We start from the raw sequence: 14,621 nt of genomic DNA, 5'->3' as shown, positions 1-14,621 counted from the left end.
TACTTCCCAAATGGATATATTAAGGTTCTTCTTGGGATGGAAGGAGAACTGGGAATGAATGCTTCCACTGCTTTTATATAAACAGAATCAAAGCAGATACATACATAGCTTCTTGTTCAGTTATAACTGTCAACACTGGAAAGGGATCACGCGGGAAAACACCAACTAAAATTATAAATTACAGGATTTTTTATTTAAAACTAAAAATAAGTGTTATATTAATGTAGTTATTCCGGATTGATGTGGGACCTAATATAGTAGGTGTTATTTACATGCTTTCCAACCAATTTATATAATTTATATTAATGATTCAACTCTTATATTTTATGGTTTATTAATATATATTATGTTAAATTTAATGTATATTTAAAATTTTTAACTATTTATTTTATATAAAAATAATTTAATAGTTAAATATATATTAATTCATAGAGTATTTTAGATTGATATGATAGAGATATCGGATCGGTTCGAAAATTTACGTGTATGACAAGTACAATTATATTGATAAATTTAATAGTTGAACCATTAGTAATAATATAAATAGTTACAGAAGTGTATGCAAAACTACTTTAATTTTTACGCTTTGTAATTAAATCACTCTCTTTAGCCATAAAAATTCTACTTTAGTTTTCATACTATTTTTATAATATATAGCTATCTAACCCATTTTGTAATTTTGTAACAAACTGTTTTAGTATGAAAATAGATTAATATGCTTTTAATATATTGTGAACAAATAATTATTTTTTATTTAATAATATAAACGTGTTAGATATTTATTATAAAAATTAAATTAATAGACACTAAAAAATAATTCACTTTTATCCCCATATATAAGGGTTGGTAAAAGACAAAAAAAGTTGTCGACATTGCTTTGTTGGTAGTTTCTTGACCATTGACTAGTGTCACGGGACTAGAACTTTAGTCTCGCGTTCCATGCGACCTTAGGTGATCCTTTCGATTCACTCACATCTAAGTCACCCTAACCACCACAAAGTGAGGATTCACAAAAAAAATCCTCCAAGTCACCAATTTATATAGCGTAAGTAACTCTAGCCAAAAGAAAGCACAAAAGAATAGAAAGCTACAGAAAACACTGCACGAGAGGTGTTTGAGTAAATGCTCTCAAATAATTCTATTACTCTTAAGAATTCAAAATACAATGGATGGTTTACAGGTGAGGGGAGGCTCTCTATTTATAGTTGAGCTCCCCAAAACCGACAGTCTAGATCATGTTCTATCGACGGATGAGACTAGTTTATCCCTTAAATTTAGGGATTTACAAGATTATATAATCAATTTACATAACCAAATCTAATCTAATCTTATAAGATATGATTCCCATCAGTCTTCTAAGATTAGTCCCATATTTACCAAGGTAGCCTATCTTTCCAAATCTGCATCATTGGGTCACCTAGGCTTCAATCTGATAGGTTTCTCTAATAGCTTTTTGAACCGGGCCAATTCTTATGGGCTAAATGATCCTTATCTAATCGATAGACCTCTATGAGGTGTATCTTGAGTGCAAGCAAAAGTCATATTCATATTATAACACCCTATACTTGGTCCGGTTGCCGGCTCGAGCTATAGGATGCTACAATAATAAACCAGAACATTCACAAGCAATTTATTGATTATTATTCTATAATCAATAAATACAAGTTAATTCCATGTTAAACATGCATTAAAATCAAAATCGAGTCTTAGTCGGGCTTACGAAAACCTTTGAACAAGTTCAGAACTAAATCAGAACCAATTTGAAACATTTACAAAATAATAGAAAGAATGCAAAATAGTGGTTACCAACCACTCAAACATAACCAAAAAGATCAATTCATAATAAATTACAATAATTTCCATGTTATTCAATCATATCAAGACCTAAATCGAACTTACGGAACATTTAAAACAAACTGGGAATGATTCTAGATTAAACAAAACTTTTTCAAAATATAGACAAATAATGAAAACAGGGGTCACACGACCATGTGGCAAGGCAGGGACCGTGTGATGTAGGGACATGGTCGTGTGGCTCAACCGTGTGATAAAGCTCAGACCATGTGAAAGGAGACACACAGTCGTGTCTCCTGATCGTGTAACTAACTAATGCCATGTGGACCTAAAGTTACCTTGAACGTGTAGCACATATGGCCGTGTCAACCACCCGTGTGTGACACACGATCGTGTGGTAAATTGTGTGCAACATAAATAATCTATTTTAAGCATTTTGCATACCAATCATACCAAATGACCTATGGTTCCATTTAACACCATTCAAACCTACTCCGAAATATGTACATTACAAGGCCAAAACATCAATTTACTAATCATACAAACAAGCAACCAATATGTCGTCATTGACACCAACAATTCAACCATTAAACAACAAGGAAACTTTATCGTTCTTGACAAGTTAATCATACATAAACATTCATATGCAAGCATTTTTTCTTTAACTAGAATATCAATAGGCAAAGTTCAAAATATAACCTAAAGCTTTAAACCAATTTCATCAAGCAAAACATACCGTAACTACTAATGTAACCCCTCAAACCAGGCCTAAACGTTACAACCCAATCTAAGCGATTACATAAACCAAGAAAAGGCAAAAACTTGAGTTAAAATAAACTAATTTAATTTTTTTTTTAAAATGCATGTTAGTAGTTTCTCTTTAATACAATGCTATAAAATTACTTTGAAAGAATCTTGTTTATTTATTTGTAAAACATTGTGATGATCTTTAAAATCCAAGTTCGTTTAATTGAATTTGCAAAAAACGAATTTTATTAAGAAAATGCTAAACTATTTAATCCATATTAAAAACCCATGCAAAATATCCAATATCCAAAGTTTTCAAAACAAAATACCCCATGCCACAATTCAATAGTTCACCACAAAATAAAATCCCAAATAAAAAATAATAAAGCCCATAAAAGTGCCAAATTAAAATACAAGTCCATAACCATGAAAACCATTTTTCCGAGAGTCTATCCTATAATTGAATCCGAGTCTTAACCATGAGGATTATCTGAAACACACAAGTAATGTGGGTGAGCTTTAAAAGGCTCAGTGTGAGACCAATACAAAATATATATTCATACATATTATAGTATATCAGTCAATCATCATAATATTAAAACATTATAACACTGATAATTATGCATGGACATATTGATGCATATTTAAAAACGATGCATATTTTATAAAAATTCCTACCCATCTTCGCTACACACCACATACCAAGTTCCCTAGAACTCGTCCATCCAAAACATCATTTGTGGACAAGCCACCACCGATTTGCAGATCAACTACCATTGATAACACTTTTGTGGAAAGCCACCACTGAATTATAGATATATTGCCACCACTGATTTGCAGATATACTGCCACTGCTTCCACTTTTCACAAGATCCCAGCCCATGCATGTGATATGCAAAATTCACTTTTTAACACATATAGATCACTTTTTTTTCACTTGTGCATGTAAACATGCTCTCATAATCACATATCACATAATAATCACTTTTAACATGTAAAACATGTTTTTCACATTAGATCATAGATCACAATTTTTATCATACACATATATAAGTCTCACATGTTTAAATTATCACATATATCACATAAGCCATATATCACATATCATGAGAATGAGATCTACACATACATCATAATCACATCAATTATCATACATTTCATAGAATCATTCAGTTAGAATCACTTACTTGGTGTTCATCTCGATACGTCTTTTAACTTTCTTCATGAATATTTAGTGTACTCATGATTTATTATAATTAATTTATTAATGTAATAAAATAACTATATCACACAAAACAAATAGTAATAATCCCGCACCTTATATTGTAGATCCGATTTGCCTTCAATCTTTATTAATGATTCACTTGATCTATCTTGCAAGACAATCTAACACATAAGTAACGTTTATTAGTTAGGGTCATTTGAAAAATTTTATCATTTAAAAGATTGATTATCAATAGTCTCATCAACACTTACTCCATGATCTAAGACTCTCGAAAGGAAGGTTTCCAATGCGAAGTTAGGGGTCTCCCCTATGAATATCATTTGGCCCTTCAAAGTCAATGTGAAATCATATTAGTATGATAATAAATAAATATTAATGAAAAATATAATTGTCCCCAATGTCCACTATATAATTCGGCCATGTGGTAAAATTTACCAAGAAGAGGAGTTAACGATCAAAATAACCCATACTTAAAACTTAATTAAATCAGATTTGGGCGATGGAATTGGATCAAAAAATTAAGCGATCTAAAAGAATCGTCAGAATAAAGAGAGTGTAAGTTAATCAATATAAGAAACAATAGTTGAAGGAGGAGGAAGAGAAAAGAAGAATTTTGGTCACCGGCGGTGGTGACGACGGCGACAAAAAATTGGCGACGGTTTGGCTATGACGGGGTGGTCCAACGATGAGTGAAGAACAATACCAAAAGATGTTTCGATGCAAGAGGGGATGAGTAAGAAAAATAAATAAGAATGAATGAGAAGAAATGGAGGATGAGAGGAATCCGCGGTGGCTTGTGGAAATAGTCATAGAGGTGATCGGTGGTAGTGGAAAAAGAAAGAGGAGGGAAATGGTGGTGCTATGGTAATTTATGGTTGAGGAAAAACAAATGCTAAAAGAAAAGAGTGGTGGTTATTTTGCAAAAGGAGAGAAAATAGATGAGAAAAGAAATGAAAAAGTGAAAGAATGAGAGTAATAAGGAGGTAGGGACGACAAAGGATGGTGAGAAATTTGTCAATTGTGACTAGGTTCAATGAATCACAACAAATAGACAAGATATGAGGTTTTGGCAAGAAGAGAGAGACATGGAGTGAAAAGGAGGATCATGCTTACTCAACTTAAGGTAAGATTGACTCTAATGAAGGAAAAGAATCCTTCTAATTATGGTGACTATAGGGGTGGACGACAAACACTAAAATACATGGAAAAAATTGTTTAAAAATTAAATAAAAAGAGTGTGAACATTAGGACCACTAGGATAGCTAAGTTGTTATTTAACCACTAGACTACACATTTCCTTGTTTTCATTCTTGCGTACATATTAACTAACATACCAAATCCCATTGCCATTTCATGCTATCATTTAAACGAATGCTTATTACGATCCATGTCTTCACCATAATCATCTATATGCTAAATTACCATATGCATATATTTAAATATTTAAATTCATTCAAACTCAACCGTGCCAAACCACAAACACAAGCTTTACATTTCAATATTTAATCCTCCTAAGTACATGCTTCTCATTGATCCGATCGACAAACACAACCGTGCCAAGCTCGAAACATTAAAAGTCTATCGAATTGGGAGATGAAAGGTGTATGCTTCTTGTTGATCCAATCGACACATTCCGAACAATTCAAAATATACAGAAATGTAGTAACCGGAGTAAGTATATAAAATACTTAGTAAGTTCATACAATATAAACAAATATCTTACCTTAGCCATTCAATATTTGCATGAATTAATATGAAACAAATTCACCTATCATATTATTCAAAACATCAACCATATGTGATTTAGTCCAAACCACATATATAATTTCAAATGGTAAAATACCAAATTTAACTCAAAATTCACCATGAATCCATTTTCCAATTTATCACTTTGCATCACTTTCATCCTTAAAAAAATTGCGTCATATATCTTTGTCATACTTATTCATATCATGACATAGTTCAATAATTTCGAGTAAATAAATAATGAACATACGAATATTCAAAGTTCATATTTCATCCATATTAATGATACAATTTCACACTGTATATCCTTTGATTTTCTAATGGAACTTTGTAAAAGAACTCAATACATGAGTGCAGGAAACATGTAATGCTCATTCAAGCTAGTCAGGTACAGAAATATATGTGTCAGGGTTACCCATCCGGGCTAAATCATTAATAACATAGAAAAATAGCCTAGCCAGGGCTATGTATACATGTAAGAAGCTTTAATATCATTTAGAGTATTACCAGATCGTAAGGCGATAACATTTACATGCTTCTTTCCATCATTTCGAGGATTGTTGTCCATATTGCTTGGGATTCCAGTACCAATTTGCCTTTGCATGTTGCTTATCATCTCCATCATTTGGTTCATTTGGTTTTGGATACTTTCTTTGAAATATGTCAATGTGTTTCTGGTTAAAGTACACTAGGCTGTACTTGTCAGATGTTCGTATTCATTGATTGGATCTCTCATTCTATTTGATCGAATTGTTGACCACATACAGTATAGTCATTCCTCATGGATCTGTCTTCAGATCTTTGCATATGTGGAGGTTGGTAAGGAGGGTTTACTCGGTTTTATAGTTGATTTCCGTATCCTTGAAGATAATTACAACATTTGACCCTTCACGTTTTTGAAGATAATTTTTTAAGGTTTTCGTTCGTAAATTTATAAGTTTATTCAATTAATTGAGTAATCAACATAGAGGACTTAATTGATTAATAATTAGATTATGGTACATTTACGATTTTTGTACAAAAAATCGTTCAATATTTAAATGTCTAATTTAAACATTAATGTGCAATTGATAATGCATATTTAAATTTAACATAACTCAATTAATATTATTTTCATTTGGATTTTAATTTTTAAATCAAATAATTAAAGGATTAAAATTCTTGTAACTAAAAGAGAGGGACTAAATGTCAAAAGGCCAAAGAACAGAGGGATTGGAGGCAGAATTAGACCAATATAATAAAATTTTAAAAAGAATGTAACCTAAATGAAAAATGTGCTAAATTTAGCTACTCAAAACGTCAATCCGAGTTAAAAGAAGCAAATACGAAAAATGCAGGTAACCAATTGGAAGATGCATTGTTGAACATGAAAAATGAGCTATTATATACCACAGAAATGTCTACTGGCTTTTTAACTGCAGAAAAACTACCAAAGCCAACAGCAATTATACTACCAGTCTCACATTTACTGTATTTCGATGAGACAGAAAGAACCCTAAAAATGAAAAAGAAAAACCAGCAGCAGTTGAATAATGAAGATTCTTAGTGAAACTTAGAGTTAAGTGGTTCTGTCATCGTAGGCTCCTGGCGCGTAACGCAACTGGGTTCCATTCCAATACAGCATCCGGTCCCTGCAACACCACCACCACCCCATTATTGTAGCTTAATTTGTTTCCTACTATGATTCAGTATTTGAAGGGAAAATAACAACTTACGTATGTAGTAAATAACTTCCTTCCATTACTCGAGGGCAAGGCGGAGTAAGCCCTACCTGAAACACAGTAAACGCAAATAATAGTATAGGGACTAATGCAAAAAGAAATCATATAGTACAAAGACTTTTTGTAGGATTTGAAACACAGTAAACGCAAATAATAGTATAGGGACTAATGCAAAAAGGACTAAATCTACAAAAATCGCATAATCTAGAGACCTTTTTATAGAATTTAACCCCCCAAAAATGTAAAGAACTTACAAATTTCTCGCCAATGTACTTGTTGCATGCATTGCAACGGACATTCACCGCCGGCAGACGATTCAAAAAACTACGAGACATTGTATCATCGTGTTCCACATTGACACTAAAATATGTCACAATCAAGCACAAAGATTAAATTATAATTAACAATGAAATGTAGTTTGGGCGATTGTGTTATTGAATGCGAAGTATATCTTACGGATTGCGGCAGATAATTCCATTCACATCCGTACCTTCTACCTAAAAATTTGATTCAAAGTAAGCAAATTTGTGAATAAGTAGGAATCTATATCTACACTTCACCAGAAACCAACTAGTCTATATCCATTTATTTACTGTTTTCTGTTAAATCCCACAAAGAACAGAAGCAAGAAATGAAGTTATATATATAGATAGAGAGAGAGAAAGAGATGATGCATACACCGACAATGCAGTTGTCCATGGTGACCACGTGGTTTCCGCAAAAACGGCATAAGAAGAAACGACTTTGAGCATTCATTTCATATCTAACGCTGATTGGGTCAGGTTCAAGTTCAGGCTGAGGTTGAGGCTCTGCCTCTGCCTCTGCCTCTGGCTTCGTCTCCGGCTCTGCCATTGGGATCGAAGAAAGAAGTGGTACGTTTGATTGTTTTGTGCCTGAGAGACTTGAGAGGGATAAGGAAATAAAGTAAAAACAACAAGGCTGAGGTTTCTGAGATGGATTTAATGTTCTTCGAAGGAGATATTGGAATGATTCATATAAACAATCAGATATGTGATTTTCAGTTATGAATCCCGCAGGAAAACACAACTAAAATTATCGTATATGATATCTTAGAATCAAGGTTGAATATTTTCTTTCGACTTAATATTTTCAACCACTTTTTTCGAATTTCAAGTGAATTTTCAAATTATAACTCCAACCCCTACTTTGTTGCGGCTGATCAGTGTGAGATACCGGTTTCTATTAATCATATTAACGCTCATCAATGAGAGATACCGGTTTTTACTTATCATATTAATACATTTTATTTCTATCAGAATTCAGTTCAGCTTAAAATATGTGTTTAAAATTTTACTCAAACTCATTTATATTTATCAATATGATTAATCTAAACTCATTTTAAAATTTTAAAAATATATATTTATATTATTTGTAATAATTGTATATATTTTATTTATTAAGTTTTTATATATAATCATCTTAATATTTTTTAATGGTTGAATTATAACAATATTATATATTACTATATATTTAATTTTTATGTATTACAAATTACATAATATAAAACATTATAAACTTAAAAATAAAATGAGTTGGATCGGCCTCGGGCATTGACTGTTCAAGTTCGAGCCTAGTTTATATTTTAAATGGGCCTAATATTTTCACCTAAGCCCATTATCATAATATTTTTACTCAATCTTCTTAAAATTTTATGAATCTTCGAACATAAACAAATAATTTAACTCATGACCAAGTCTATTAATTATTATAACATTAATTTAGGATGATTTAATTATTCAACTATTAATTATTAATTATTTAATGATATAATAATGTGCATCTATAATATGTTAAATAGCATTGTCATAATGTTCAACATGCCACATGATAATTCCCGTATAATATTATGATTTTTAAAAATGTTTTAAAAAAAAATTTAAATTACACTTTTGATCACTTTTTAAAAATTTCTATCTAAATTTGAGAAGTTTACAATTTGGTCATTATGATTTATAAAATGATTTATATTTTGTTTTGGCTTTCAGATTTCAGTTAGACTATCTTAGTTTGGTTGATTTTAACTGTTTTGATAATTGAATTTCCTCAAATGAAAAACTGAAGGCTTACTTCTTAATTTTTTAAATTTGATTGATTATTTAATTTGATCTTAATATATTTTAATATAAAAATAATAAAACAATTTATTGCATTTAAAAAGCATTAGTAATAAATCAAAATAGTAATAAAATAAAATTTTCAAACATAAAAATTAATTATCAAAATACAAATTCGCATATGCTAGTCCGCACATCTTTTAGAGAGTGTTTAGTATGATTAAAAGTTATTACCTTTTGTTGGAATGTAAGATTTCCATGGGAGTTACTTTCTCACGAGCAATGAAAACTGATCCCGTTAATAATTGGTGAGAAAGTTACTTTTTCATGTAGATGGTAGGTAAAAGGACAAAATTAACTATTCTTTTTTCGTATTTTGGTTTTTAAAACTTCGATTCATTATTCCAAAGTAAGGTTTTTTTTTAGATTACTAGATAAATATCTATATTTTATTTTTATAAATAAATTATGTTTTCTAGCACAAAAAACTTAAAAAACTTGTAGAAGTAAGTAATTGTATGAAAAACAAGTCTATTCACAAATGATATCATATTATTCCAGCAATAACATTGGCATCACTTACTCTAAAATTCAAATTTTAAATTAGTTTATTGCCCAATTTTCTTATCAAGACAAATATATGACATGCCACCCTAACAAAGCTTACATGAAAATTCCTATGTGTTAAAAAATAAAAAATCTGATCGCTATTAAAAAAAATACCATACATCTGAATCAAACTAATAATTAAAAATTAGTATTAAGAGAATTTCAAGCCATATATGTAATATATGAATATACTTTTTATACCTATAATGAGGAAAAAACTACAAATTATACATATTCACAATCTTTAATTAATATGCAAGTTGTATTTTTTTTATGTATACATATAATAGAATAAGTCAAAATTGAGAAAATCATAGTGCATTAATTCAAATATTTTTTAATAATAAAAATTATTGAAAATTAGTATAAAAGTTAAATAATTAATTTATTAATAATAAAAATTATTTAAACAATATTAAAATATATTAATATTATTTTTATTTAATAAGAATAAATTTGTTAAGTAAATTTACTATCTCAGGAAAGTGTTGAGTGTACCAAACATATTAATTTAATTTTTTCAAGATTTTAATCAATACTTTTTAGTGTATATCAAATGTTGTAAAATAATTTTTCTAATGATATTTTCATCAATCACATTCGAGAGTTGCATTTCATTCAAATCTTGACATAAGAAAACACCAAACGTCCCGTAAGAATAAAAACGAGTTCTTTTAGTTGTGCACACTTAAATACCCAATATTAATATTTATAAGTGCATGACGACTTTTATTCTCTTTTAATGAATTTATTTTTTATCAATAAGTTAATTTAATCGATTTATTCAATTTATCCCAAGTGAATTTAAAGTTAAACTCCTATTTAATTGCAACGAATATGTGCCAGCAGCTTTATTGGAGTAGGGGTTTTTTTTTTAAATTAAAAAAAATAAAATTAAAATTTGAAGGATTCTAATAATATAAAAAAATTAAATTAGAAAATTTAAAAGGATATATATAAATTAAATAAATATATTTTATAATTATTAAACCTGTAGAAGATTAAACATAACAATAGAATGATGCACGATTTCAGACAAATTACGCCTATATGCTACATTTAAACATTAAATTTCGATTATTTTGATAATAATTGGAAAAAGAATTATTTGGACTTTAATTTTTAAATCAGACAATTCAAGAATTAAATTTTTGGAATTAAAAACAAATGAAGAAATTCAAAAATCCAAAGAGTACAAGGACTGGGGTTGAAATTAGACCGAAAGCTTTTCGCTAAATTGAGCAACCCCAGTGATATTTTCAAACTGTCGTAAGAAGCAAATATATACTAAACAAATTGCATTCTTAACCAGGAAAAATGAGCTTCTATATACCAAAGAAATGTCTACTACTGTGTGTTTATAGCATATCAAAGAAATTAGTTTCCCTGCACAAAAATGGTTGGCTTTGGCTATGGAACCCTTGTTTTTTAACTACACAATCACATGCAAACCACCAAAGCTAACAGTCATTATACTACCAATCTCACATTTATACTGTATTTTGATGACACTATTCAAAGAACCCTTAAAAATGAAAAAAGAAAACCAGCAGCAACAGTTGTTTTTTCCTTTAAGGGGGTCTGTCATCGACGGCTCCTATCGCCTGACGCAACTGGGTTCCATTCCAATACAGCATCCAGTTCCTGCAACCATCTTCATTTCGTAATATGATTCAATATTTGAAGGGGGAAAAAAAGAGAACTTACCGATGAAATAAATAACTTCCTTCCATTATACGAGGGTAAGGTGGAGTAAGCTCAGTCTGAAAACAGTAAACCCAAGACCAACATATAGGCACTCAGATGGTGTTGGTAAATGATCATAGGAAAATATTCATGGTTGGCAAAAACCAATTTACAAATCTCTCCCCAACGAGTCCGTTGCATGCAATACAATAGACATTCACCGCTCGCTGATATAAAACTATCTTACTACGAGATATATCATCGCTTTCCACATTGACACTATAAATTAATATCAAACAAATTATAATTATTTTACCTTGATAGAAAAAAGAGAGTTAAACAATGAAATGTAGTTTCCAATGAGAAGTATCTTACGGGTTGTGGCAGATAATTCCATTCACACCCGGGCCTTCTACCTGAAAATTTGATTCAATGTAAGCAAGCTTGTCAATAAGTGGGCAAGTTTCCAATAATAATAATAGTAATAATAATATTTTTTATTGATTAAACTCAATTTAATATTATTTGATATTTTTTAAATCGGATAAAGTTATATGAAATTTGAATCGAATAAAAAACACAACCAAAATTAAATTAAATTAAATTAGATATTTAGAAGTGCATAGTCGAATGTGATGTTTTTGGCCATCAAACAGATAATCATTCCATTGATTAAAAAAAATTGACATGTAGAAATAACCCATCACAATTAGCAGACTCATGGAAACTTGGCAATAAGATAATTTATTAACAAAAATGGAACTCAAAAAAAAAAACATATCAAGGAGGAATGAAGCAAAAAGAAGATGTGGTTTCTCAACCCAATCTGCTGGGTTCCTTCCCATCTCTGTACTGGGAGAAAAATTTCAGGGTTTCTAATTTTGAGGAGAATTTGGTTTGTTTAGACGAGGAAGGGAAAATGAGAAGAATGAAAAGACAGGGTAAAATGACGTCGAAAGGTGTAGCTGAGCTTAAAGTTTTGAAATTATACCCTTATTTTATAACTATGTTATTTCGCTTAATTGATTTTTCGAATATTTGAGATGTAAATATTTAATTTAATTTAAACTCAAAAAATTAATTAATTTATTTGAATTGACTAAAAAAATCAAACAACTCAGATAATTTAATTCGAATAATTGGACAATACATATATAGAGAGAAAGAGAGAGATGATACACCAACGACACAGCTGTCCATGCTGACGACGTGGTTTCCACAATGACTGCATAAAAAGAAACGAGATTCAGTATTCATTTCATATCTAATGGTGATCGGAATTGGAAGCTCCAGCTCTGTCTCTGACTCTGATTGCGTGTATGACTCCAAGGCCGAGTCCCACCCTGAGTCCCACTCTGACACTGGTTCTGTCTCTGGCTGCGACTCTGACTCTGACTCTAGCTGCGGGTCTGACTTCGATTCTGGCTCTGGCTCTGACTCTAGTTTTGGTTCTGACTCTGGCTCTAACTCTGGATCCGACTTCGGTTCTGCCTCTAACTCTGGCTCTGTCTCCGGTTTTGGTTCCGGTTCTGGATCTGGCTTCGGTTTTCCCTCTAACTTGGGCTCCCATTCTTGCTTTGGCTCTGCCTCCGGTTCTGGATCCGGCTCCGGTTTTGCCTCTAACTCTTGCTTCGGTTCTTGCTCTGTCTCTGCCTCCGGTTTTGGCTCTGACTCTGGCTGCGGGTCCGCCATTGGAATAGAAGAAAGAAGTAGAGGAACTGATATACTCTGATTGTTTGAGCGGAGTCCAAGAAATAGGCTAAGTTACAGTTATAAAGTTGAAGGGGGAGAGAGGGATAAAGAAATGGAGAAAAAAAAACCAAGAGCACTGAGGTTTCTTGATTGTGAGTTGTTACCTGTTTTGAACTTCCCAAATGGATATCAGCTTCTTTGCAGCAAAAATGGGAATGGTTCCACGTGATTTATATAAAGAAAATGGAAGCAGCAGAATGATAGCTTCTTTTTCGGTTATAACTGTCAACAGTGAAAGGGATTTATATACACCCCAAGATGAACTTTGGAGGGTCCTTATGTAGATGAAGTGGGTGGCTTTCAGCTCCAAGAAAGCTGGTGTCCTGCATTATTATCTCCCACTCAAATGTTGAAAGGAACCGTCACTACCTTTGTTCCATTGCGTACCTTTGTATTGTGTAATTAAAGGGATTTATTGGACTGCTAGGAAAATGAGCTTGGAGCACTGCTGTAGTTGGCATTGCAAATCATAAGTTATTGACTGGTTCCATTAGGACCTTGACATGTTTGGTTCTTCCAGCATGGGTTGGTTCCAGTACCTACTGTGAATAACAAAGTGTCTATTGAGCTTCCAGGCTACAGAGTTTACTCCAGAAATTTGTTGCGGAAGTAGTGTCATTTAAAGCTGATAGACTTGGTTTAATCAAGGGAAGTTTTTCTGATGCTAGAATGAAGGCTATTGGCTGATGACTCGTATTCTAAAATACCAGCAACAGTTTAATCAAGAATGTGGCACTTGGATAGAACCTTTGTGGTATACACTTCGGTTGATTAGGTGATAGAGATTACATCCTTTCTCTGTGGCGGCTGCTACATTTACCTACCATCGACCCCCAACTTATGGTGAGTTCCGAATACAAATGCGTCAAATATTGGTTGTGCTCATCCTTTTTAATATATTTGGAGGACTATACTTCCGTATGCATGTTTGAATATGTTTGAGACATATCTGTTGGATAGAAATACTTTTGCGAAAATGAAGAATCCGAGTAGCGTAATCGATAAAAGGCGCTAATCAAAGCAAGCTTTTCCGAATGCTAAAAAGTTTGAACAATTTCTTAACTCTGATATACCCCAAACAGCTAAATCAAACTGGATTATAATGCAAATGAGAGAGACTATATACAAGCCTAATGTGTGGATTGACATTATCCACAAGTAGCATTCTCAAGTCTCAATGCTTTCTGGAAAACCAAATTTCAGGGTTTAATTAATACCTACAAAACTAAGCTTCTATATAAAGGGACATATATATAAGTAGCTTGA

The 14,621-nt window shown here is 31.5% G+C and overlaps 1 protein-coding gene across 1 annotated transcript; it reads right to left on the bottom strand.

The window, feature by feature from the left end:
* Window positions 1-6,750: 6,750 nt before the first annotated feature.
* LOC107950878 (uncharacterized) lies at window positions 6,751-14,226 on the bottom strand. Its single transcript, XM_016885801.2, has 8 exons — window positions 12,783-14,226; window positions 11,979-12,019; window positions 11,747-11,882; window positions 7,912-8,280; window positions 7,690-7,730; window positions 7,488-7,593; window positions 7,228-7,283; window positions 6,751-7,143 (listed from the first exon to the last, which is right to left on the bottom strand). Exons 1-8 carry the CDS (start codon window positions 13,293-13,295, stop codon window positions 7,071-7,073), a joined length of 1,335 nt encoding a protein of 444 aa, XP_016741290.2. The 5' UTR covers window positions 13,296-14,226; the 3' UTR covers window positions 6,751-7,070.
* Window positions 14,227-14,621: the final 395 nt, after the last annotated feature.

Source organism: Gossypium hirsutum, chromosome D03 (genome assembly GCF_007990345.1).
Source record: "Gossypium hirsutum isolate 1008001.06 chromosome D03, Gossypium_hirsutum_v2.1, whole genome shotgun sequence".
Classification (NCBI taxonomy): Eukaryota; Viridiplantae; Streptophyta; class Magnoliopsida; order Malvales; family Malvaceae; genus Gossypium; species Gossypium hirsutum.
The sequence above is the reverse complement of the archived record's forward strand: the minus strand, read 5'-3'. Positions and strand labels throughout refer to the sequence as shown.

Coding starts and splice junctions, on each gene's coding strand:
- LOC107950878 (XM_016885801.2), bottom strand. CDS start 13,295: ATGGCGGACCCGCAGCCAGAGTCAGAGCCAAAACCGGAGGCAGAGACA. Junction 12,020..12,782: donor TGGACAGCTGTGTCGTTGGT/GTATCATCTCTC, acceptor TCAAATTTTCAG/GTAGAAGGCCCGGGTGTGAA. Junction 7,594..7,689: donor GGAATTATCTGCCGCAATCC/GTAAGATATACT, acceptor GACATATTTTAG/TGTCAATGTGGAACACGATG.